We start from the raw sequence: 23,425 nt of genomic DNA on the forward strand, positions 1-23,425 counted from the left end.
TATAGTGTAGTGTATAGTGTAGTGTATAGTAGTGTAGTGTATAGTGTAGTGTATAGTGTAGTGTAGTGTATAGTGTAGTGTATAGTGTAGTGTATAGTAGTGTAGCGCGAAAGAAGTTCAACGCACATACGAGTCATTGGCTAGTAGAGAAGCCAATTGCGCAGTGGAGTTGCACGCAACGCCTGGCTACGTAGCGAGGGTTGGTGGATGAATCAAGTCGTAACTAATTGGCACGGTTATTTTGTTCTTTTACCAGGTAAAGCCCACTGAGCTATTAGCTTATTACGACGTCTGCACAGCACGTCACAACACCAGGGCAGCATGTCAGTTCAGGCGAAGCGAACCCCCTTTCTCTCCGCTCCTTGAATTCACTTCCCCGTCCTTTCTGGAACTTTCCGTCACTTAGCTAACGACCTATTTAACTTTTTTTATTTCACCAAGTTAAGGACCCACCGAGCTGTGTAGATCTTTTTCAGAAGCGACCTGGCCATCACCAATGATAGCTCAACGAAGTGGGCTATCATCGTCGTCATCATGTGGAAATGTACAGCAGCGAAATTATCCAAATACCTGGAGACAAAAAAATCCACGCAACCACGGCGGGAAAGAGGAGAGAGAGAGACTCAAAATAGACAGCTGCAGATATCGTCAGGCTTGGAATCGAACCCACGACCTCCCGTAGACCAGGCGAGGTAGTTAACGTCTCTTAGCCACCATGATGATGATGAGAGAGAGACAGGCAGACTCAAAATAGACAGCTGCAGGTATCGTCAGGCTTGGAATCGAACCCACGACCTCCTGTAGACCAGGCGAGGTAGTTAACGTCTCTTAGCCACCGTGATTATGAGAGAGAGAGACCGGCAGACTCCAAATAGACAGCTGCAGGCATCGTCAGGCTTGGAATCGAACCCACGACCTCCCGTAGACCAGGCGAGGTAGTTAACGTCTCAAAAAATGGAAGCCAGCACGTGCGCGTCGTTCGACAACGACGGCGGGCGCGAGTGCCGGGCGGTGGTGGTGGGGGTGGCGGTGGTGGCGATGGTGGTGGTGGCAGTGGTGGCGGTGGTGGAGGTGGCGGTGGTAGTGGTGGTGGTGGCGGTGGTGGCGGTGGTGGCGGTGGTGGCTGTGTCAGTGGTGGTGGCGGTGGTGGTGGTGGCGGTGGTGGTGGTGGCGGTGGTGGCGATGGTGGTGGTGGCGGTGGTAGTGGTGGTGGCGGTGGTGGCGGTGGCGGTGGTGGCGGTGGTGGCGATGGTGGTGGTGGCGGTGGTGGTGGTGGTGGCGGTGGTGGCGATGGTGGTGGTGGCGGTGGTGGCGGTGGTGGCTGTGTCAGTGGTGGTGGCGGTGGTGGGGGTGGCGGTGGTGGTGGTGGCGGTGGTGGCGATGGTGGTGGTGGCGGTGGTGGCGGTGGTGGAGGTGGCGGTGGTAGTGGTGGTGGTGGCGGTGGTGGTGGTGGCGGTGGTGGCGGTGGTGGCTGTGTCAGTGGTGGTGGCGGTGGTGGCGGTGGTAGTGGTGGTGGTGGCGGTGGTGGTGGTGGCGGTGGTGGCGGTGGTGGCTGTGTCAGTGGTGGTGGCGGTGGTGGTGGTGGCGGTGGTGGTGGTGGCGGTGATGGCGATGGTGGTGGTGGCGGTGGTAGTGGTGGTGGCGGTGGTGGCGGTGGCGGTGGTGGCGGTGGTGGTGGCGGTGGTAGCGGTGGTGGCGGTGGTGGCGATGGTGGTGGTGGCGGTGGTGGTGGTGGTGGCGGTGGTGGCGATGGTGGTGGTGGCGGTGGTGGCGGTGGTGGCTGTGTCAGTGGTGGTGGCGGTGGTGGGGGTGGCGGTGGTGGTGGTGGCGGTGGTGGCGATGGTGGTGGTGGCGGTGGTGGCGGTGGTGGAGGTGGCGGTGGTAGTGGTGGTGGTGGCGGTGGTGGTGGTGGCGGTGGTGGCGGTGGTGGCTGTGTCAGTGGTGGTGGCGGTGGTGGTGGTGGCGGTGGTGGTGGTGGCGGTGGTGGCGATGGTGGTGGTGGCGGTGGTAGTGGTGGTGGCGGTGGTGGCGGTGGCGGTGGTGGCGGTGGTGGTGGCGGTGGTAGCGGTGGTGGCGGTGGTGGCGATGGTGGTGGTGGCGGGTGGTGGTGGGGCGGTGGTGGCGATGGTGGTGGTGGCGGTGGTGGCGGTGGTGGCTGTGTCAGTGGTGGTGGCGGTGGTGGGGGTGGCGGTGGTGGTGGTGGCGGTGGTGGCGATGGTGGTGGTGGCGGTGGTGGCGGTGGTGGAGGTGGCGGTGGTAGTGGTGGTGGTGGCGGTGGTGGTGGTGGCGGTGGTGGCGGTGGTGGCTGTGTCAGTGGTGGTGGCGGTGGTGGCGGTGGTAGTGGTGGTGGTGGCGGTGGTGGTGGTGGCGGTGGTGGCGGTGGTGGCTGTGTCAGTGGTGGTGGCGGTGGTGGTGGTGGCGGTGGCGGTGGTGGCGATGGTGGTGGTGGCGGTGGTAGTGGTGGTGGCGGTGGTGGCGGTGGCGGTGGTGGCGGTGGTGGTGGCGGTGGTAGCGGTGGTGGCGGTGGTGGCGATGGTGGTGGTGGCGGTGGTGGTGGTGGTGGTGGCGGTGGTGGCGATGGTGGTGGTGGCGGTGGTGGCGGTGGTGGCTGTGTCAGTGGTGGTGGCGGTGGTGGGGGGTGGCGGTGGTGGTGGTGGCGGTGGTGGCGATGGTGGTGGTGGCGGTGGTGGCGGTGGTGGAGGTGGCGGTGGTAGTGGTGGTGGTGGCGGTGGTGGTGGTGGCGGTGGTGGCGGTGGTGGCTGTGTCAGTGGTGGTGGCGGTGGTGGCGGTGGTAGTGGTGGTGGCGGCGGTGGTGGTGGTGGCGGTGGTGGCGGTGGTGGCTGTGTCAGTGGTGGTGGCGGTGGTGGTGGTGGCGGTGGTGGTGGTGGCGGTGGTGGCAATGGTGGTGGTGGCGGTGGTAGTGGTGGTGGCGGTGGTGGCGGTGGCGGTGGTGGCGGTGGTGGTGGCGGTGGTAGCGGTGGTGGCGGTGGTGGCGATGGTGGTGGTGGCGGTGGTGGTGGTGGTGGCGGTGGTGGCGATGGTGGTGGTGGCGGTGGTGGCGGTGGTGGCTGTGTCAGTGGTGGTGGCGGTGGTGGGGGTGGCGGTGGTGGTGGTGGCGGTGGTGGCGATGGTGGTGGTGGCGGTGGTGGCGGTGGTGGAGGTGGCGGTGGTAGTGGTGGTGGTGGCGGTGGTGGTGGTGGCGGTGGTGGCGGGTGGTGGCTGTGTCAGTGGTGGTGGCGGTGGTGGTGGTGGCGGTGGTGGTGGTGGCGGTGGTGGCGATGGTGGTGGTGGCGGTGGCGGTGGTGGCGGTGGCGGTGGTGGCGGTGGTGGTGGCGGTGGTAGCGGTGGTGGTGGCGATGGTGGCGGTGGCGGTGGTGGTGGTGGTGGCGGTGGTGGCGATGGTGGTGGTGGCGGTGGTGGCGGTGGTGGAGGTGGCGGTGGTAGTGGTGGTGGTGGCGGTGATGGTGGTGGCGGTGGTGGCGGTGGTGGCTGTGTCAGTGGTGGTGGCGGTGGTGGTGGTGGCGGTGGTGGTGGTGGCGGTGGTGGCGATGGTGGTGGTGGCGGTGGTAGTGGTGGTGGCGGTGGTGGCGGTGGCGGTGGTGGCGGTGGTAGCTGTGGTGGCGGTGGTGGCGATGGTGGTGGTGGCGGTGGTGGCGGTGGTGGCGGTGGTGGCGATGGTGGTGGTGGCGGTGGTGGCGGTGGTGGAGGTGGCGGTGGTAGTGGCGGTGATGGCGGTGGTGGTTGTGGCGGTGATGGCGGTGGTGGCTGTGTCAGTGGTGGTGGCGGTGGTGGTGGTGGCGGTGGTGGTGGTGGCGGTGGTGGCGATGGTGGTGGTGGCGGTGGTACTGGTGGTGGCGGTGGTGGCGGTGGTGGCGGTGGTGGCTGTGTCAGTGGTGGTGGCGGTGGTGGTGGTGGCGGTGGTGGTGGTGGCGGTGGTGGCGATGGTGGTGGTGGCGGTGGTAGTGGTGGTGGTGGCGATGGTGGTGGTGGCGGTGGTGGCAGTGGCGGTGGCGGTGGCGGTGGTAGTGGTGGTGGCGGTGGTGGCCACGCGAGTGATCGTTGTTGGCCCACACGCAGGGCACGGCACGCCAAGCGTGGCGTTGTGTGTGCCAACAACAACAACGGCAACAACTCCCTTCCTCTCGATGCGAGCCGAGCTCATATTGTTGCCGAGTGTTGAGTGCTGAGCTGCGCGCATCCAGAACCGTGGGGGAGGCGTTGGTGTTTCCGACACTGAGAGGCTTTAAGAGATGCCCCGCATATCGTTACAGACCCCCCGCCACCTGCCCCGAGTATCATCACACCGACAACAGCTGCTGGTGGTGCTGTGGAACGGGGAGCGGTAATGTAGTGGTCAGCGCTACGCCGCGCTACGAAAGCCCGGCCAGCCGAGTTCGATTCCCGCTCACGGCCAACACCCGGTGACGAGCATCTGAACCGGTCCCGGGGCCTCCCCCTGGGTCGACTCGGTCTCAAATGAGTACCCGGTGCGGTGCGTTGAGCATCGGGAGACAAAGGCGGCCGAGCATGCGTGGTGCTGGCCACCCAAGCTCCCTCGTGCGCCGTGCCGGCCTTCATAGGTTGCTTGCTCGCTAGCAGCACTTGCCCCAACAGTCTGCCGAGGCTACACGGGTGACCTTTGTCTTTGGCGGTGCCACGGTGCGCATTTCTGCCGGCAGTGGAAAAAATGCGGCGAGATGCGGATCCCGTGCCATGTAACCCCGCCCCCATCCCCCCCGCCGCCGCTACCACCTTTGACACGTGTCTGCATTGACACACACACAGTGTACAGCAACAACGAAAATTAAAATGGGGGAAATATCTGTTGGTAAGGAGACACCGTAGATATGTTTAGATATGCGTGCGCGCGCGTGTGTGTGTGTAAAGTAGTTTGTGGGGTTAGCGGTAGTGTCGTGGTTAGCGCTACGAACCCCGGTGAGCCGAGTTCGATTCCCGCTCACGGCCACCAACGCCAGGTGACGAGTGTCTTGAGCCGGTCCTAAAAGTTAAAGGCGGTATAGTACTATAGTAACAGAGCAAATGCAGAATCACTGAACCGGAATTGATAGTAATAGGTTTTTACCCTTTCAACTGGTACAAAAACTGACACCTTTATACAAGGCATCATGTTTGCAATAACCACAACACAAGCAGTCAAAATGCAAACAAAAAGAAACAACTCTGATAATGATATGCACTGTCCTTGAAGTTGATTGGTCCACACCCGAGACAGCTTTTATTAGAGCCTAGTCTCACATGGTGTTGGACCAGATGACGCCAAAAGGCGTACAACTCAAAAAACATTATCATTATCAGAGTTGTTTACTTTTGTTTGCATTTTGACTGCTTGTGTTGTGGTTGTTGCAAACATGATGCCTTGTATAAAGGTGTCAGTTTTTTGTACCAGTTGAAAGGGTAAAAACCTATTACTATATTTTGCCACTGGTAAAGAAGGTCTCATAGTGTAAATGCTTACCCCGAGCTCTCAATAGTCTGATAGTGCGCTATTTTTGAGTTGTCCCCCTTTGGGCGTCATCTGGTCCAACACCAAAGGAGACTAGGCTCTAAGAAAAGCTGTCTCGGGTGTAGACTAATCAACTTCAAGGACAGTGCATATCATTATCATCAGAGTTGTTTCATTTTGTTTGCATTTTGACTGCTTGTGTTGTGGTTATTGCAAACATGATGCCTTGTATAAAGGTGTCAGTTTTTTGTACCAGTTGAAAGGGTAAAAACCTATCACTATATTTTGCCACTGGTAAAGGAGATGTCTCATAGCGGAATTGCTAGCTTGCAAGCATTCAGCGCGGGGCCCTTGAAAGTGCGGGGCACGTAGCTACTTTACATGTAGTAGCTACTACTACACCTGTAGTAGCTACTACATATGTACTACTAGCTACTTTTACTACTAATACTATAGTTTTCCGTCTCGCCACGCGGCGCCTGACTCTCCACCAATCACATTCGTTTCTCACGACGGGTCTCTCAACCGACCCTCTCGACCAATCCGATTCGAATGTTCTCCGCCCTCAAATCCGATTGGGCGTGCCCCCCCCCCCCCACGTGACAGCTCCTCGCCAATGAGAGTCGAAGCGCCCTGAGACTGGGTGAGTGCGTGGTTATTTATTTATTTATAAAAATAGATTTGACCCTTTCTAGCAATAAAACAGCCGCACCACCTCTACATAACAATAGGCTCAGTCAACCATTCTACACAACAAAGACTCATTTCCTGGCAGCGATTTCAGCCGCATCGCCTCTACATAACAATAGGCTCAGTCCCTTTTACACGCACCTTTACATCATCCGCACCTAGTTTACACAACAAAGGCTCATTCCGAACAGCGTGCTTCAGCCGCACCGAACCTCACAAAAATAATATTCATGGCCTACCTTGGCTCCTCCCACCCTCAACCAGTATATATACAAATACTGTGTTCTTGGAATTTCTCTCACTTGATACAGCTATCGTGCTGTGACGGTTCCACCTGAAGACGGACGCTTGTGTTGCCTCCGAAACGTCGTGATTTTTATTTTATTTTTATTTTACTTTTATTAATTTCAATTTTTTACCTACGTGACTTTACCGAAAAAGCCTAAAATAAAACAGGTGTTTAGATGTTAAAACAGAAACCTTTTTTGCAAGGAATCATGTCTGTTGTTAAAAACATATATCATTATGGTTGGTTGGTTAGGGGGGCCCCAACTCGTAGCTTTGCCCACCAGGAGGGGGGGGGGGCAATGCACCCCCTGGCTGCCCCCATGCTCGTTACGCGACTGGCTACGAACCCACTCGCTGCTGCCACCACGAGCGGCACAACAGAATCATTCTCCAGCGTCGTTCTGACCCTCGATTCTCCTGTCTCGTCCTCTCTTCTCTCGCTCCACCACCACCTCCACCTCCACCACCACCACCTCCACCACCAACCACCAACCACCACCACCTCCACCACCACCAACCACCACCAACCACCACCACCACCCACCACCAACCACCACCACCAACCACCAACCACCACCAACAACCACCTTCACCACCACCAACCACAACCTCCACCACCAACCACCAACCACCACCACCAACCACCACCACCAACCACCTTCACCACCACCAACCTCCACCTCCACCACCAACTACCACCAACAACCACCTTCACCACCACCAACCTCCACCACCAACCACCACCTCCACCACCACCTCCACCACCACCACCACCAACCAACCACCAACACCACTACCACCACCAACCACCAACCACCACCACCACCACCAACCACCACCTCCACCACCTCCACCACCAACCACCACCTCCACCAACCACCACCACCACCACCTCCACCACCACCTCCACCACCACCACCACCAACCACCAACCACCAACCACCACCACCACCACCACCGCCACCAACCACCTCCACCACCACCAACCACCTCCGCCACCTCCACCAACCACCTCCACCACCACCACCAACCACCACCTCCACCACCACCACCACCACCACCAACCACCAACCACCAACCACCACCACCACCCACCACCACCACCAACCACCTCCACCACCACCAACCACCTCCGCCACCTCCACCAACCACCTCCACCACCACCACCAACCACCACCTCCACCACCACCACCACCAACCACCACCACCTCCACCACCTCCGCCACCTCCACCACCAACCAACCACCACAACCACCACCGCCAACCCCCAAGCTGCGGCGGCTCAGTAGGTTGCTCCTTGCGGCTCCTCGCTGGGAACGCACCAAGGCGTCGAAGGCGGCGAAGGCGGCGGCAGCGACATCTGAGACGACTTCGCGTGTTCTCGGAGGCCCCGTCCCCGCCATGCACCAGGCCGACTGGGGTCAAGGGGCCGCCCTGGAGCCCAACGGGGAAGGCCGCTCCGTGTCGGCCACGAGGGCAGGAGCCGCCGGCAGGGCGGCCGCGGCGGCGGCGGCGGCCGCGGCGTTGGGCCCCGCTCACCGATTCGTCGACCACTTCTTCAAGAAGCCGACGTTCTGCGACATCTGCCACCACATGGTCGTGGGCAAGACAAACGAAGGTTCGCTCGGCTCTTGAGCTTCGTGAACCGCCGCGAACGTGTCGCTCAAATTGTCTCCTGCGGTGGCAGGGAAATGTTAACTCGCTCGCCACGAACAAGGGCTATTGTCCGGATCGTCACCTATTATATATCTTTTTGGTTTTTTTTTAAGGCCACATTGTTGGAACGCCGCAGTGGCGAGATGTTGACTACCTTGCCTGGTCTACAGGAGGTCGTGGGTTCGATCCACGCCCTCCTGTTGCTGTATATTTGGAGTTTGCGATGTCTCTCATCATCATCACGGTGGCGAGGAGATGTTAACTACCTCGCCTGGTGTGCAGGAGGTCATGGGTTCGATCCCGACCCTGGCGCCTGCTGCTGTATATTTGGAGTTTGCGATGTCTCTCTTTCTCTCATCATCATCACGGTGGCTAGGATATGTTAACTACTTCGCCTGGTGTGCAGGAGGTCGTGGGTTCGATCCCGACCCTGACGCCTGCTGCTGTATACTTGGGAGTTTGAGTGTCTCTCTCTCCTCGTGGTCTCGTGGATTTTCTCTCTGGATCCTCCGGTTTTTCCCTCCACACTGAAAACGGACATCACGTGTTTAGAGTATTTGGCTACTTATAAATGTCCACGTGATGATGATAATCCACTTCGTTTGAGCTATCATTTGATATGGGCAGGTCGCTTCTGAAAAAGTGCTATACTGTACAGCTTTAGTGGGCTCTTACCTTGTAATATAAAAAAAATAGTTCGTGTTAATATTGATAACAGATTCTTAGGTTTTTTCGGTAAAGTCACGTAGGTAAAAAAATTATTAGAATTTCAATGTTTTACCTACGTGACTTTACCTAAAAAACCTAAGAATATGAATCCTTGCAGTCACGAAAGCTTCAAATGTATAATATTGATAACAATCATTATTACACCACTGTTGTTGTTGCTGCTGCTGCTATCCCACAAGGTGAGATCGCAAAGTACGGGTTGCGATGCAAACTGTGCCGGATCAACATCCACCACAAGTGCATGGAGAACTCCAAGGAATGCTTCGGCAAAGTGGTAAGAGACGGTATATATTCTTAGGTTTTTTCGGTAAAGTCACGTAGGTAAAACATTAAAATTAATAAAAGTATACTAAAATACAAAATCAAAATCACGACGTTTCGGAGGCAACACAAGCTTCCGTCTTTAGGTGGAACCGTCACAGCCACGACAGCTGTATCAAGTAAATGAGAGATTGCAGGAGCTACCACTCCGTTATATAATGGTTGGAGAGGGGCGGGGGGCAAGTACAGCACACTTTTTATTCATATGGTAAGGTGAGGCTTAAGAGGGTGAGCCTTCGTTATGGAGAGGTACGGGTTGTGACTCAACCTGTGACAAGGAGACAACAACTAAACATGGTAAACTTGTAATAGTTATCTGTCAAATAAGATTGGCCAAATAAGTGTAGTTAAATCTTTTTTGCATGGTTAATCACATCTTTCCAATGATTACTCAGTTTGTAACCGTCATCACGGTTGAAATTATGTCTGTGTTTGTATATTTGTATGGCTTCGTGTACAAACCTTTGATGGTAGCCAGGAGGTTTGCAGAGAACCTTGGTCTCGGAAAAGACAATTTCATGAGAGCCCACCGAGTTGTAGCAATGATCGGCAACGGCCGAAGATTCAAAAGCTTCAAATCTAGAATTGGTAAGAGACGGCACGGATCGGAACTGTGGCAGGGCACTCGTCGCTTTCAACTTCACAGTGAAGGCAACGGCAGCTGCCACGACGACGATCATACAAGCAGTCCCGTCCGTTCCACGAAAACTACCGTTCAGGGGCCGTCCATAAATGACGTCACGCGATTTTAGACGATTTTTGACCCCCCCCCCCCTCGTGACACGGCGTCACAAAAAGTCAGGCCCCCCCCCTTAAATATGACGTTACAAAGCTCTGCCCCCCCCCAAAAAATAAAACATCCTTCAAATCGCTTTAAACTATTGTCATTGTAGTGCGTATTTAATGTGCCGCTGAACTCTGATGTTGTAGGAGAAAACATTTATTAATAAGTATATTTAATTAAGTAGAACGTGTTGTCTATATTTATTTAAAGTTGCGCATTTTGGTGTGACGTCACATTTCTCAACCCCCCCCTCGTCACACATCGTCACAAATGTCTGACCCCCTCCCCCTCTAGGTGCGTGACGTCATTTATGGACGGCCCCTTACCCCGAAATAACTGTTAATCGAATTCACTTGTGAGGTGAAGAATAAGTAAAAAAAATCACCGAGCTGTTGATTCCACTGCACACAAAAATTAGAAAAACTTTTGCGGTAAACAAAGCCAGTCCCGAGTTCTAAAACCGCTCACGAATATTTTTTGGAACGCATCTACTACGAGTACTGCTAACGCGTAGAGCGAGGGTTGGGAGCTGTATCATTATTTACGAACCCGTTCGGCCGTGATCTCCCCTTAGGATGATGATGATGATGACGATCATCACGCTCTTGTTGCTGTTGTTGCTGTTGTTGTTGTTGTTCTAGCCACGTGGATTCAAGAGGCATTTCAGCACGCCGCTGGTGTTCAAGCAGCACGGAGTATTACCCATCGGTACGCGCACGCACACAAAGACAAAGATCCCCCGCATAGCCTTACTAGACTGTTAGGGCAAGTGCCGTTAGCGAGTAGCACCTAAGAACGCCAGCACGGTATACGAGGGGGGTGGGTGGCCAGCAACCACTCCCGGCCGCCTTTGTCTCCCCAGTGGCGATGTTTTTTTACACACAGCACCAGGTACTCATTTGAGGCTGAGTCGACCACACACTCACTAACACACATTTACACTCACACACTCACTCACACACACTTACACTCACACACACTTACACACACACTCACACTCACTAACAAACTCACTCACTCACACTCACTCACACACACTCACTAACACACACTCACACTCACACACTCACTCACTCACACACTCACACACACTCACACACTCACACACTCACTCACACACACACACTCACTAACACACACTCACACACTCACACACACACTCACTAACACACATTTACACACACTCACACACTCACACACACACTCACACACACTCACGCACTCAGTCACACACTCACTCACTCACACTGACTCACACACACTCACTAACACACACTTACACTCACACACTCACTCACACACACACTCACTAACACACATTTACACACACTCACACACTCACACACATACTCACTAACACACACACACTCCCTAACACACACACTCACACTAACACACGGGGGTAGGAGGCTAAATCGAACGGGAGAGTTTTGTCAGCAAGCGGCCACTTTTAGCCGCCGCTCTACCCCATCAGGGGGGTGTCAGTGCCCACCGAGGCCACAGCTCAAGTTTGCGTCGCTTTGCTCATAATTCATGAGAGGCATTTCAGTTTTAGCCCGTGAGGGTTGGCCCATCTGGGCGACACCACGGCCGCATTCCCTCACTCCACCACCATCATCATCACCATCAGTAGCAGCGAGGCAGCTTCGTTAATAGCCATGGTCGATCCGCTGCTGGATGAAGGCCTCTCGACATTTGTGTAAAAGGTCATCCGGGCGATGCGTCGATAGCCACCGATGTTTGTTAGCCGTTGGCCAGGGATCGAACTTGGGTGGCGGCTGGTTCGTGGTACTAAAATTAAGCACGTTTTTTTAGTTGACAATTTTTTTTTTGTTGACAAATTTTTTTTGTTGACAAATTTTTTTGTTGACAAATTTTTTTTGGTAACAATTTTTTTTTGTTGACAAATTTTTTTTGTTGACTAAGTTTTTTTTTGTTGACAAATTTTTTTTGGTTGACAAATTTTTTTTTTTACAATTTTTTTTGTTGACATTTTTTTTGTTGACAATTTTTTTTGGTTGACAATTTTTTTTTGTTGACAATTTTTTTTGTTGACACATTTTTTTTAGTTGACATTTCTTTTGGTTGACAATTTTTTTTGACAAATTTTTTTTGTTGACAAATTTTTTTTGTTGACACATTTTTTTTAGTTGACAATTTTTTTGGTTGACAAATTTTTTTTTGTTGACATCTTTTTTTTGTTGACAATTTTTTTTTATTTGACCAGGTAAGGTCCCACTAAGCGATGTAGATTTGTCTTTTTCAGAAGCGACCTGGCCACCACAAATGATAGTTGAACCGAAAGTGGCATTTTTTATTTAAAGCTTTCGTGACTGCAGGGATTCATATTCTTGGTTCTTTCGGTAAAGTCACGTAGAAGGGAAATAATAAAAAAAATGTTTTAAATATTTTTATTATTATTTATCTATTACGTCACTTTACCGAAAGAACCAAGAATACGAAAGTTGCTTATCCCGTGGAAATCTATAGCAGCAGCCACATGCTCTACACGCGCGATGTCGATTCTAAATGTGGAGGGGAAAACCGGAGGACCAGGAGAAAAATCCACGCGACCACGGGGAGAGAGACACGCAAACTCCAAATATACAGCAGCAGGCGTCAGCCTCGGGGTCGAACCCACGACCTCCTGTATACCAGGCGAGGTAGTTAACATCTCACCGCGGAGAGAGACACGCAAACTCCAAATATACAGCAGCAGGCGTCAGCCTCGGGGTCGAACCCACGGCCTCCTGTAGACCAGGCGAGGTAGTTAACATCTCACCACGGAGAGAGACACGCAAACTCCACATATACAGCAGCAGGCGTCAGGGCTGGGATTGAACCTACGATCTCCTGTTGACCAGGCGAGGTAGTTAACATCTCACCATCGCGGTGCCGTGTGCTAACCACCGCGCTGCAACTCCACCTTATAAGTTATCAGGGTGGACACTACCCATGGTGGATACTGCCCATAGTGGACACTACCCAGGGTGGACACTACCCATAGTGGACACTACCCATGGTGGACACTACTCATCCACAACCCCCTCCCCCTCCCCCCGCAGTCATCGACGACAAGGTGGACCCGGACTACGAGACTCTGCGCATCGGCAACTCCCTGTCGCACCGCAACAAGGGCAAGGGCGACGAGGACGACAAGAAGGTGGACACTATGAGACACCTCCTTTACCAGTGGCGAAATATAGTGATAGGTTTTTAACCCTTTCAACTGGTACAAAAACTGACACCTTTATACAAGGCATCATGTTTGCAATAACCACAACACGAGCAGTCAAAATGCAAACAAAAATAAACAACTCTGATGATGATAATAATATGCACTGTCCTTTTGACTGCTTGTGTTGTGGTTATTGCAAACATGATCCCTTGTATAAAGGTGTCAGTTTTGTACCAGTTCAAAGGGTAAAAACCTATCACTGTAAGAAGGTGGACGTCGCACATCCACCTTTCTCGGTCGCGTCTCCCAGGCCCAGAATCCGTCGTTTCGCTAAGAGTTGCGACAAATTATATTGTTGGATGAAACGTGCTTACATATGATGACATAAGCACGTTAGGGCGAGCCCTCCCGGAAGCCATAGAGAATGCATTGCAGCGTCCCCGTTCGAAAAAAAAATCTTTGAATGTAAGTCTATGGTGCCACTCGGGGCGATTCTCAGCCGGAGTGAAATCGCCCAAAAAGAGGCGGTACTCCACAGAACGTGACATGACGCTGATTGGACTATATCCAGAGGCTGCAGTGACGGCTAGCATGACTCTGTGGTTGAATGACATTGGTGGTGCGTCGCCCAATCGCCCTAATGAAGAAACCGCCCCTGGGTGTTAATGTGATGTTGTCACCTGTGGGCCAATCATGCTCGCAGGCTAGAGGGAGGGGGTCAATGTATATTGTGAGTCTTACTGGGTTTGTTGTGGGGTTTTGTTGTTGTTGTTGTCGTCAAGGGAGGACAAACTTCGGAGACATCGCAAGACAACGACGTGGAGAGTGAATACTTGGAGAACGAAAATGAAAACGATGAAGGTAGGCGTCACTTTGCGAAAAACCTGACCTCGTAAGCGTCACTAGGAGATGTTAACTATAGGAGGTCGTGGGTTCGATCCCGACCCTGACGCCTGCTGCTGTATATTGGAGTTTGCGTGTCTCTCTCATCATCATCATCACGGTGGCTAGGAGATGTAAACTACCTCGCCTGGTATACAGGAGGTCGTGGGTTCGATCCCGACCCTGATGGGGGGGGGGGGGCAGGGCTTTCTGACGTCATATTTGAGGGGGGGGGTCTGACTTTTTGTGACGCCGTGTGATGAGGGGGGCGGGTAAAAAATCGTCAAAAATCGCGTGACGTCATTTATGGACGGCCTCCAACGTTTGGTGCGACTCTCCTGACCCGGAGACCTCGGGTGACCCCTGAGAGTGTGTGGGTGGGTGTGGGGGTGGGTGAGTGTGTGGGTGGGTGGGTGAGTGGGTGGGTGGGTGAGTGGGTGGGTGTGTGGGTGTGTGGGTGGGTGGGTGAGTGGGTGAGTGAGTGTGTTTGGGTGGGTGTGGGGGTGGGTGGGTGAGTGTGTGGGTGGGTGTGGGGGTGGGTGGGTGAGTGTGTGGGTGGGTGAGTGTGTGGGTGAGTGGGTGTGGGGGTGGGTGGGTGAGTGTATGGGTGGGTGAGTGGGTGAGTGGGTGGGTGTGTGTGTGTGTGTGGGTGAGTGGGTGGGTGGGTGAGTGAGTGTGTGTGGGTGGGGTTGTGGGTGTGTGGGTGGGTGAGTGTGTGGGTGGGATGGGTGGGTGGGGTGGTGGATGTGTGGGTGGGTGTGTGGGTCGGTGGGGTAGTGGTGTGTGGGTGGGTGTGTGAGTGTGTGGGTGGGTGGGTGAGTGGGTGTGTGGGTGTGTGGGTGGGTGAGTGTGTGTGTGGGTGTGTGGGTGTGTGTGTGGGTGGGTGTGTGAGTGTGTGTGAGTGGGTGGGTGTGTGTGTGGGTGGGTGGGTGAGTGGGTGAGTGTGTGTGTGGGTGAGTGGGTGTGTGGATGTGTGGGTGAGTGTGTGGGTGGGTGAGTGTGTGTGTGGGTGGGTGAGTGTGTGGGCGAGTGTGTGTGGGTGAGTGTGTGGGTGGGTGAGTGTGTGTGTGGGTGAGTGAGTGTGTGGGTGAGTGAGTGTGTGGGCGAGTGTGTGTGGGTGGGTGAGTGTGTGTGGGTGAGTGTGTGTGTGGGTGAGTGTGTGTGTGGGTGGGTGAGTGTGTGGGCGAGTGTGTGTGGGTGGGTGAGTGTGTGTGGGTGAGTGTGTGTGTGGGTGAGTGAGTGTGTGTGTGGGTGAGTGTGTGTGTGGGTGGGTGAGTGTGTGGGCGAGTGTGTGTGGGTGGGTGAGTGTGTGTGGGTGAGTGTGTGTGTGGGTGAGTGAGTGTGTGGGTGGGTGGTGGGGAGGGAGTTCTCTCTCTGTCACGCCGTGCCCTGTCCATCTGCCCGTGGGCGTCAAACGCAAGACCCCCCCCCCCACCCCCCCCCGGCGTCTCACCTACCTCTGCGTTCGTCCGCAGTGTTCGAGAACGCCGAAAACATGGAGCAGAACTCGGACGAGACAAAGGTAACGACGGACACGTGGTACTACCCCCCCCCCCTCTGGCGCTTCCCGGTGAAAGGGGGGGGGGCAGTGCCACGTGGTACCCCCCATTCCCCCCCCCCTCTGGCGCTTCCCGGTGAAGGGGGGGCAGTGCCTGGTGCGGTGTGTAAACATCGCCACTGGGAAGACAAAGGCGGTCGGGCGTGGTGCTGGCCACCCACCCCCTCGTGTGCCGTGCCGGCCTTCATAGGTGCTCGCTAACAGCACTTGCCCCAACAGTCTGTTAAGGCTACACGGGGGATCTTTGTCTTTATCTGGGGGTGGTGTTGCTGTTGTAATCCTCTTGTAACGTCCCACTTTTGAGTTAAGTTCACCCCCCATTTGCTTTCATTCTCGTCTCTGTGTGAGTCTGTGGGTCTCTGTGTGAGTGTGTGGGTCTCTGTGTGAGTCTATGGGTCTCTGTGTAAGTCTATGGGTCTCTGTGTGAGTCTATGGGTCTCTGTGTGAGTCTCTGGGCCTCTGTGTGAGTCTATGGGTCTCTGTGTGAGTCTGTGGGTCTCTGTGTGAGTGTGTGGGTGTGTGAGTCTATGTGTCAGTGTGTGTGTGTGAGTCTATGGGTCAGTGTGTGTGAGTCTATGTGTGTGTGTGTGAGTCTATGTGTGTGTGTGAGTCTATGGGTCTGTGTGTGTGAGTCTATGTGTGTGTGTGTGAGTCTATGTGTGTGTGTGTGAGTCTATGGGTCTGTGTGTGTATGAGTCTATGGGTCAGTGTGTGTGTGTGAGTCTATGGGTCAGTGTGTGTGAGTCTATGTGGGTGTTTGCGTGAGTCTATGGGTGTGTGTGTGTGTGAGTCTATGGGTCAGTGTGTGTGTGAGTCTATGTGTGTGTGTGTGAGTCTATGGGTGTGTGTGTGAGTCTATGGGTCTGTGTGTGTGTGAGTCTATGGGTCATTGTGTGTGTGTGAGTCTATGGTTCTGTGTGTGTGTGAGTCTATGGGTGTGTGTGTTAGTCTATGGGTCAGTGTGTGTGTGTGAGTCTATGGGTCAGTGTGTGTGAGTCTATGTGGGTGTTTGCGTGAGTCTATGGGTGTGTGTGTGTGTGTGTGAGTCTATGGGTCAGTGTGTGTGTGAGTCTATGTGTGTGAGTCTATGGGTCAGTGTCTGTGTGTGAGTCTATGGGTGTGTGTGTGTGAGTCTATGGGTGTGTGTGTGAGTCTATGGGTCAGTGTGTTAGTCTATGAGTCTGTGTGTGTGTGAGTCTATGGGTCAGTGTGTGTGTGTGAGTCTGTGTGTTAATCTATGGGTCAATGTGTGTGTGAGTCTATGGGTCAGTGTGTGTGAGTCTATGGGTGTGTGTGTGTGAGTCTATGGTTCAGTGTGTGTGTGAGTCTATGGGTGTGAGTCTATGGGTCAGTGTGTGTGTGAGTCTATGGGTGTGAGTCTATGGGTCAGTGTGTGTGTGAGTCTATGTGTGTGAGTCTATGGGTCAGTGTGTGTGAGTCTATGGGTGTGAGTCTATGGGTCAGTGTGTGTGTGAGTCTATGTGTGTGAGTCTATGGGTCAGTGTGTGTGTGAGTCTATGTGTGTGAGTCTATGGGTCAGTGTGTGTTAGTCTATGTGTGTGAGTCTATGGGTCAGTGTGTGTGTGAGTCTATGTGTGTGAGTCTATGGGTCAGTGTGTGTGTGAGTCTATGTGTGTGAGTCTATGGGTCAGTGTGTGTGTGTGAGTCTATGGGTGTGTGTGTGAGTCTATGGGTGTGAGTCCATGGGTGTGTGTGTGAGTCTATGTGTGTGAGTCTATGGGTCAGTGTGCGTGTTTGTCTATGGGTGTGAGTCTATGGGTCAGTGTGTGTGTGAGTCTATGTGTGTGAGTCTATGGGTCAGTGTGTGTGTTGAGTCTATGGGTCAGTGTGTGTGTGTGAGTCTATGGGTCAGTGTGTGTGTGAGTCTATGGGTCAGTGGTGTGTGTGAGTCTATGGGTCAGTGTGTGTGTGAGTCTATGTGTGTGAGTCTATGGGTCAGTGTGTGTGTGAGTCTATGGGTCAGTGTGTGTGTGTGTGAGTCTATGGGTCAGTGTGTGTGTGAGTCTATGGGTCAGTGTGTGTGTGAGTCTATGTGTGTGAGTCTATGGGTCAGTGTGCGCGTGCGCGAGTCCATGGAATATTTGTCGAGCATCGCTCACCCTCCCGCCCCCTCCGTCTGTGTCAGGGCAAGAAGCCGGGCAAGGACACGGTGACCTCGGCCTTCACCTACGTGGCCCTCTACCGCTTCCAGTCGCAGGAGAAGGACGACCTCGACCTTCAGTGAGTGCGCGACCCTCCCGGCCTCCCGTCCATCTGTGTGCTGCGTCGCGAAGGCCCATTGAGGGTAGGAGTGATTTGATGGTGTCAGCGCGGTCGCTAAATGATTCGCACGGAGAGACCTATAGACTCACGCAGGGACCCATAGACTCACACAGAGACCCATAGACTCACACAGAGACCTATAGACTCACACAGAGACCCATAGACTCACACAGAGACCTATAGACTCACACAGAGACCTATAGACTCACACAGGGACGCATAGACTCACACAGGGACCCATAGACTCACGCAGAGACCTATAGACTCACACAGGGACCCATAGACTCACACAGAGACCTATAGACTCACACAGGGACCCATAGACTCACACAGAGACCGATAGACTCACACAAAGACCCATAGACTCACACAGAGACCTATAGACTCACACAGAGACCCATAGACTCACACAGAGACCTATAGACTCACACAGGGACCCATAGACTCACACAGATACCTATAGACTCACACAGGGACTCATAGACTCACACAGGGACCCATAGACTCACACAGAGACCCATAGACTCACACAGGGACCCATAGACTCACAGAGATCTATAGACTTACACGGAGACCTATAGACTCACGCAGCGATCCATGGACTCACACAGAGACCCATAGACTCACACAGAGACCCATAGACGCACACAGAGACCCATAGACTCACACAGAGACCCACAGACTCACGCAGAGACCCGTAGACTCACACAGAGACCCACAGACTCACGCAGAGACCCATAGACTCACACAGAGACCCATAGATGCACACAGAGACCCATAGACTCACACAGATACCCACAGACTCACTCAGAGACCCATAGACTCACACAGAGACCCACAGACTCACTCAGAGACCCATAGACTCACACAGAGACCCACAGACTCACTCAGAGACCCATAGACTCACACAGAGACCCACAGACTCACGCAGAGACCCGTAGACTCACACAGAGACCCACAGACTCACGCAGAGACCCATAGACTCACACAGAGACCCATAGACGCACACAGAGACCCATAGACTCACACAGAGACCCACAGACTCACTCAGAGACCAATAGACTCACACAGAGACCCACAGACTCACGCAGAGACCCATAGACTCACACAGAGACCCATAGACGCACACAGAGACCCATAGACTCACACAGAGACCCACAGACTCACTCAGAGACCAATAGACTCACACAGAGACCCACAGACTCACTCAGAGACCCATAGACTCACACAGAGACCCACAGACTCACTCAGAGACCCATAGACTCACACAGAGACCCACAGACTCACTCAGAGACCAATAGACTCACACAGAGACCCACAGACTCACTCAGAGACCCATAGACTCACACAGAGACCCACAGACTCACTCAGAGACCCATAGACTCACACAGAGACCCACAGACTCACTCAGAGACCCATAGACTCACACAGAGACCCACAGACTCACTCAGAGACCCATAGACTCACACAGAGACCCACAGACTCACTCAGAGACCCATAGACTCACACAGAGACCCACAGACTCACTCAGAGACCCATAGACTCACACAGAGACCCACATACTCACGTTGGCTGTAAATCACCACGGCCCCTTACGTTATGGCAAGCTGCGGGGCCACTTCCTGGAGTCGTGAAGTTCTGCCATTACAAGTACGGTGCATTTCTTTAAAGCGTGTTTTTAAAAAAAGTATCTTTAAATATAATTTTTTTTATTAGAAAAAAAGACACGAGCGGCGTGTGACAGCGAGCTGCTAAGATGACGCTACTTAACCCTCTGTGCCCTCAGCCCTGGGGACCGGCTACAGGTCACTGATGACTCCAACGAAGAGTGGTGGAAGGTGAGTTCGCTCATTTTTGCTAACACATTCCTCCTGCGGAGGGAGCTGGTAGGAACACGTTGGGTTGCTCGGTCAATGGCCAGGGTCAACGGCGGCGTGCTGTATTCTGCAAATATGCCCGACTGTGAGGGCGGGCATAAGCCCGTAGGTTAAACGTTGAGTTTCATAAGGGCACCACGGGGTGACCAGCCCCTCCCCACCCAGCCCCACCCCCCCCAACCCCCACCCAGCCCTACCCTCCCCACCCAGCCCCTCCCCACCTTCCCCTCACCACCCAGCCCCTCCCCACCCTCCCCACCCAGCCCCTCCGTCCCCACCCAGCCCCTCCCTGCACGACGGACGGACGGACGGACACAATAATCCCCTGTGGGCTGGTGTAACCAGGAGGTTCCTACCAGTATTAACAGGATCAATGCTCTGAATGAATGATGGAGCTCTGTAGAGGGCATTTGGCCGACTGGGGCGCTATGGTGGTGCCTGCTGTATATTTGGAGTATGCATCTCATCATCACGGTGGCTATGAGATGTTAACTACCTCGCCTGGTCTACAGGAGGTCGTGGGTTCAATCCCGACCCTAACGCCTCCTGTATATTTGGAATTTGCATGTCTCTCTCTCTCTTTGTGGTGAGATGTTAACTACCTCGCCTGGTATACAGGAGGTCGTGGGTTCGACCCCGACCCTAACGCCTGCTGTATATTTGGAGTTCGCGTGTCTCTTTCTGTCTCATCAGTATCACGGTGGCTAGGAGATGTTAACTACCTCGCCTGGTATACAGGAGGTCGTGGGTTCGACCCGGACCCTGACAACTGCTGCTGTATATTTGAAGTTTGCGTGTCTCTCTCTCTCTCCGTGGTCGCATAGATTTCCCTCCGGGTCCTCCGTTGTTTTTTTTTCTCTCCACATTTAGAAATTTGCGTTTAAAGCATTTGTCTACTGTACATTTCCACTCGAAGTGATAAGCCACTTCGTTGAGCTATCATCTGTGCTGGCCAGGTCGCTTCTGAAAAATATCCTAACAGGTCAGTGGGCATTACCTTGTAAAATTAACAAGTTTAGTTATAGTTTGTGTAGAGTTTGGCGCTACGCTGCGCTACGAACCTGGCGACCAGGGTTCGATTCTCGCTCACGGCCACCAACACCGGTGACGATTATCTGAACTGGTCCTGGGCCTCCCCTAGGTCGACTCGGCCTCAAATGAGTACCTGGTGCGATGTCTAAACATCGCCACTGGGGAGACAAAGGCGGTCGGGCGTGGTGTTGTTGGCCACCCACCCCCTCGTGTGCCGTGCCGCCTTTATAGGTGCTCGTTAACAGCACTTGCCCCTACAGTCTGGTAAGGCTATACGGGGGATCTTTGTCTTTGTGCGCGCATGTTCGAATGTCATGTTGATGGCGTAGCAATCACCGCCCCCTACTGAAAAAAACTGCGCAGGACACTCCTTTCATTCTAGATTTGAAGCTTTCGTGACTGCAAGGATTCATACTCTTAGTTCTTTCGGTAAAGTCACGTAGGTGAAAAATGAAATTAATACAAATAAAACAATAAAAATCACGACGTTTCGGAGGCAACAAAACAAAAACGTGAACAAGAAACATCTGAAAGTGACTTACGCGCAAACAGAAAAGATCCTGGAAAAAACAGCAAAGTCTTCCAAAAAAAGACCACCTCATTTCAACGCTGTGTGCAAAAATCCCAGTGGGATGCAAGTCAAACAATAACAATCACAAGACAATGTAGATTGAGGCTCGGTGACTCGGCTTTCCCGGGCACACAAGCGCAGGAAAAATAATAACAGCGGTCGAATAATAATAATAATCCTGGGTGCTAATTTGATCGAAGGATGAATTAGTTTGCATTTTCTGACTCTGTCTCTTGCTTTTAGCCTACGGATACACTTTGAAAATAATTGGTATGCACAAAAACTCAACTTAGAAACAGTTTTTTTTAGTTTATTGGACCAGGTAAGGCCCACTGAGCTATGTAGCTCGTTTGCAGAAGCGACCTGGCTACCACAAATGATAGTTGGACGAAGTGGTTTATCAAGTGGACATTCATAGCAGCCAAATAACTCAAAACGCGCGACGTCAATTAAAAATGCGGAGGGAAAAACCGGAGGACCCGGGGAAAATCCATGCAACCGCGGGGAGAGAGAGGCACGCAAAACTCCAAATATATACAGCAGCAGGCGTCAGGGTCGGGTTCGAATCCACGACCTCCTGTAGACCAGGCGAAGCAGTTAACATCTCACCACGGAGAGAGAGACACACAGACTCTGAATATACAGCAGCAGGCGTCAGGGTCGGGTTCGAATCCACGACCTCCTGTAGACCAGGCGAGGCAGTTAACATCTCACCACGGAGAGAGAGACACGCAGACTCTAAATATACAGCAGCAGGCGTCAGGGTCGGGTTCGAATCCACGACCTCCTGTAGACCAGGCGAAGCAGTTAACATCTCACCACGGAGAGAGAGACACGCAGACTCCGAATATACAGCAGCAGGCGTCAGGGTCGGGTTAGAATCCACGACCTCCTGTAGACCAGGCGAGGCAGTTAACATCTCACCACAGAGAGAGAGACACGCAGACTCCAAATATACAGCAGCAGGCGTCAGGGTCGGGTTCGAATCCACGACCTCCTGTAGACCAGGCGAGGTAGTTAACATCCGTGTGACCGCTGCGATACTCCGTGGTGCTGTGCCGCACAATTTTTGCGCGACCGCTGCTGTTTGCGTGATGCCACGTGCCATGATGGGTGCCACCCGATGCCGCTTTGCCTGATGCCGCGTGCCGCGCAGGGCAAGATCGGCGAGCGAGTCGGCTACTTCCCCGCCAACTTCACGCTGAAGATCCGCACGACGGAGCGTGTGTTTCGCTGCGTGCGCACATTCGTGGGCAACCGCTACCTGGGCCAGATCACGCTCAAGCAGGACCAGGTGAGGGCTAACAGCACTTGCCCCAACAGTCTAGCAAGGCTATACGGGGGATCTTTGCCTGCGTCTGTCCCGTGACCTGCTGCACCTAGCCTGGCACATCAGTTAACCCGTGGCACCTGCATCTGCCCCGTGACTTGCTGCACCAAGCCTGGCACATCAGTTAACCCGTAACACCTGGGTCTGTCCCGTGACCTGCTGCACCTAGCCTGGCACATCCGTTAACCCGTAGCACCTGGGTCTGTCCCGTGACTTGCTGCACCTAGCCTGGCACATCAGTTAACCCGTAGCACCTGGGTCTGTCCCGTGACCTGCTGCACCTAGCCTGGCACATCCGTGAACCCGTAGCACCTGCATCTGTGCCGTGGCCTGCTGCACCTAGCCTGGCACACCCGTTAACCCGTATTACCTGGGTCTGCCCCGTGACCTGCTGCACCTAGCCTGGCACATCCGTGAACCCGTAGCACCTGCATCTGTGCCGTGGCCTGCTGCACCTAGCCTGGCACACCCGTTAACCCGTATTACCTGGGTCTGCCCCGTGACCTGCTGCACCTAGCCTCGCACATCAGTTAACCCGTGGCACCTGGGTCTGTGCCATGACCTGCTGCACCTAGCCTGGCACACCCGTTAACCCCCCCCCCCCCCGCGCTGTAACTTTTCCGCAGATCTGCGTGGAGAAGGGCGGAGGCAGCAACGGCTTCCTGGCCGTGACGAGTGGCAGGAAGAAGGGCCTGGTTCCCGGCGACTTCCTCGAGCAGATCTAACGGCGCCACCACAACGGGACACGGGGTGGTGGTGGTGGTGGTGGGCGGTGGTGGTGG

The 23,425-nt window shown here is 54.0% G+C and overlaps 2 protein-coding genes across 2 annotated transcripts in view; one reads left to right on the plus strand and one right to left on the minus strand.

Moving 5' to 3' along the window:
* Nucleotides 1-7,845, minus strand: part of LOC133358241 (SH3 and cysteine-rich domain-containing protein 3-like) — a 32,162-nt gene extending 24,317 nt beyond the window's left edge. Inside the window, exon 1 of the mRNA XM_061576484.1 lies at nt 7,765-7,845. Within this exon, the coding sequence (XP_061432468.1) occupies nt 7,765-7,845 (81 nt within the window). The remainder of the gene's footprint in view (nt 1-7,764) is intronic.
* LOC133358296 (SH3 and cysteine-rich domain-containing protein-like) lies at nt 7,604-23,425 on the plus strand. The gene is made up of 10 exons (XM_061576541.1): nt 7,604-8,060; nt 9,007-9,101; nt 10,574-10,640; nt 12,998-13,095; nt 13,893-13,971; nt 15,468-15,514; nt 17,697-17,791; nt 19,620-19,671; nt 22,470-22,607; nt 23,270-23,425. The coding sequence occupies exons 1-10, from the start codon at nt 7,844-7,846 to the stop codon at nt 23,366-23,368; spliced, it is 987 nt and encodes a 328-aa protein (XP_061432525.1). The 5' UTR covers nt 7,604-7,843; the 3' UTR covers nt 23,369-23,425.

The sequence above is a fragment of the Lethenteron reissneri genome, chromosome 61 (genome assembly GCF_015708825.2).
Source record: "Lethenteron reissneri isolate LAM-NWPU_2019-01 chromosome 61, ASM1570882v1, whole genome shotgun sequence".
Classification (NCBI taxonomy): domain Eukaryota; kingdom Metazoa; phylum Chordata; class Hyperoartia; order Petromyzontiformes; family Petromyzontidae; genus Lethenteron; species Lethenteron reissneri.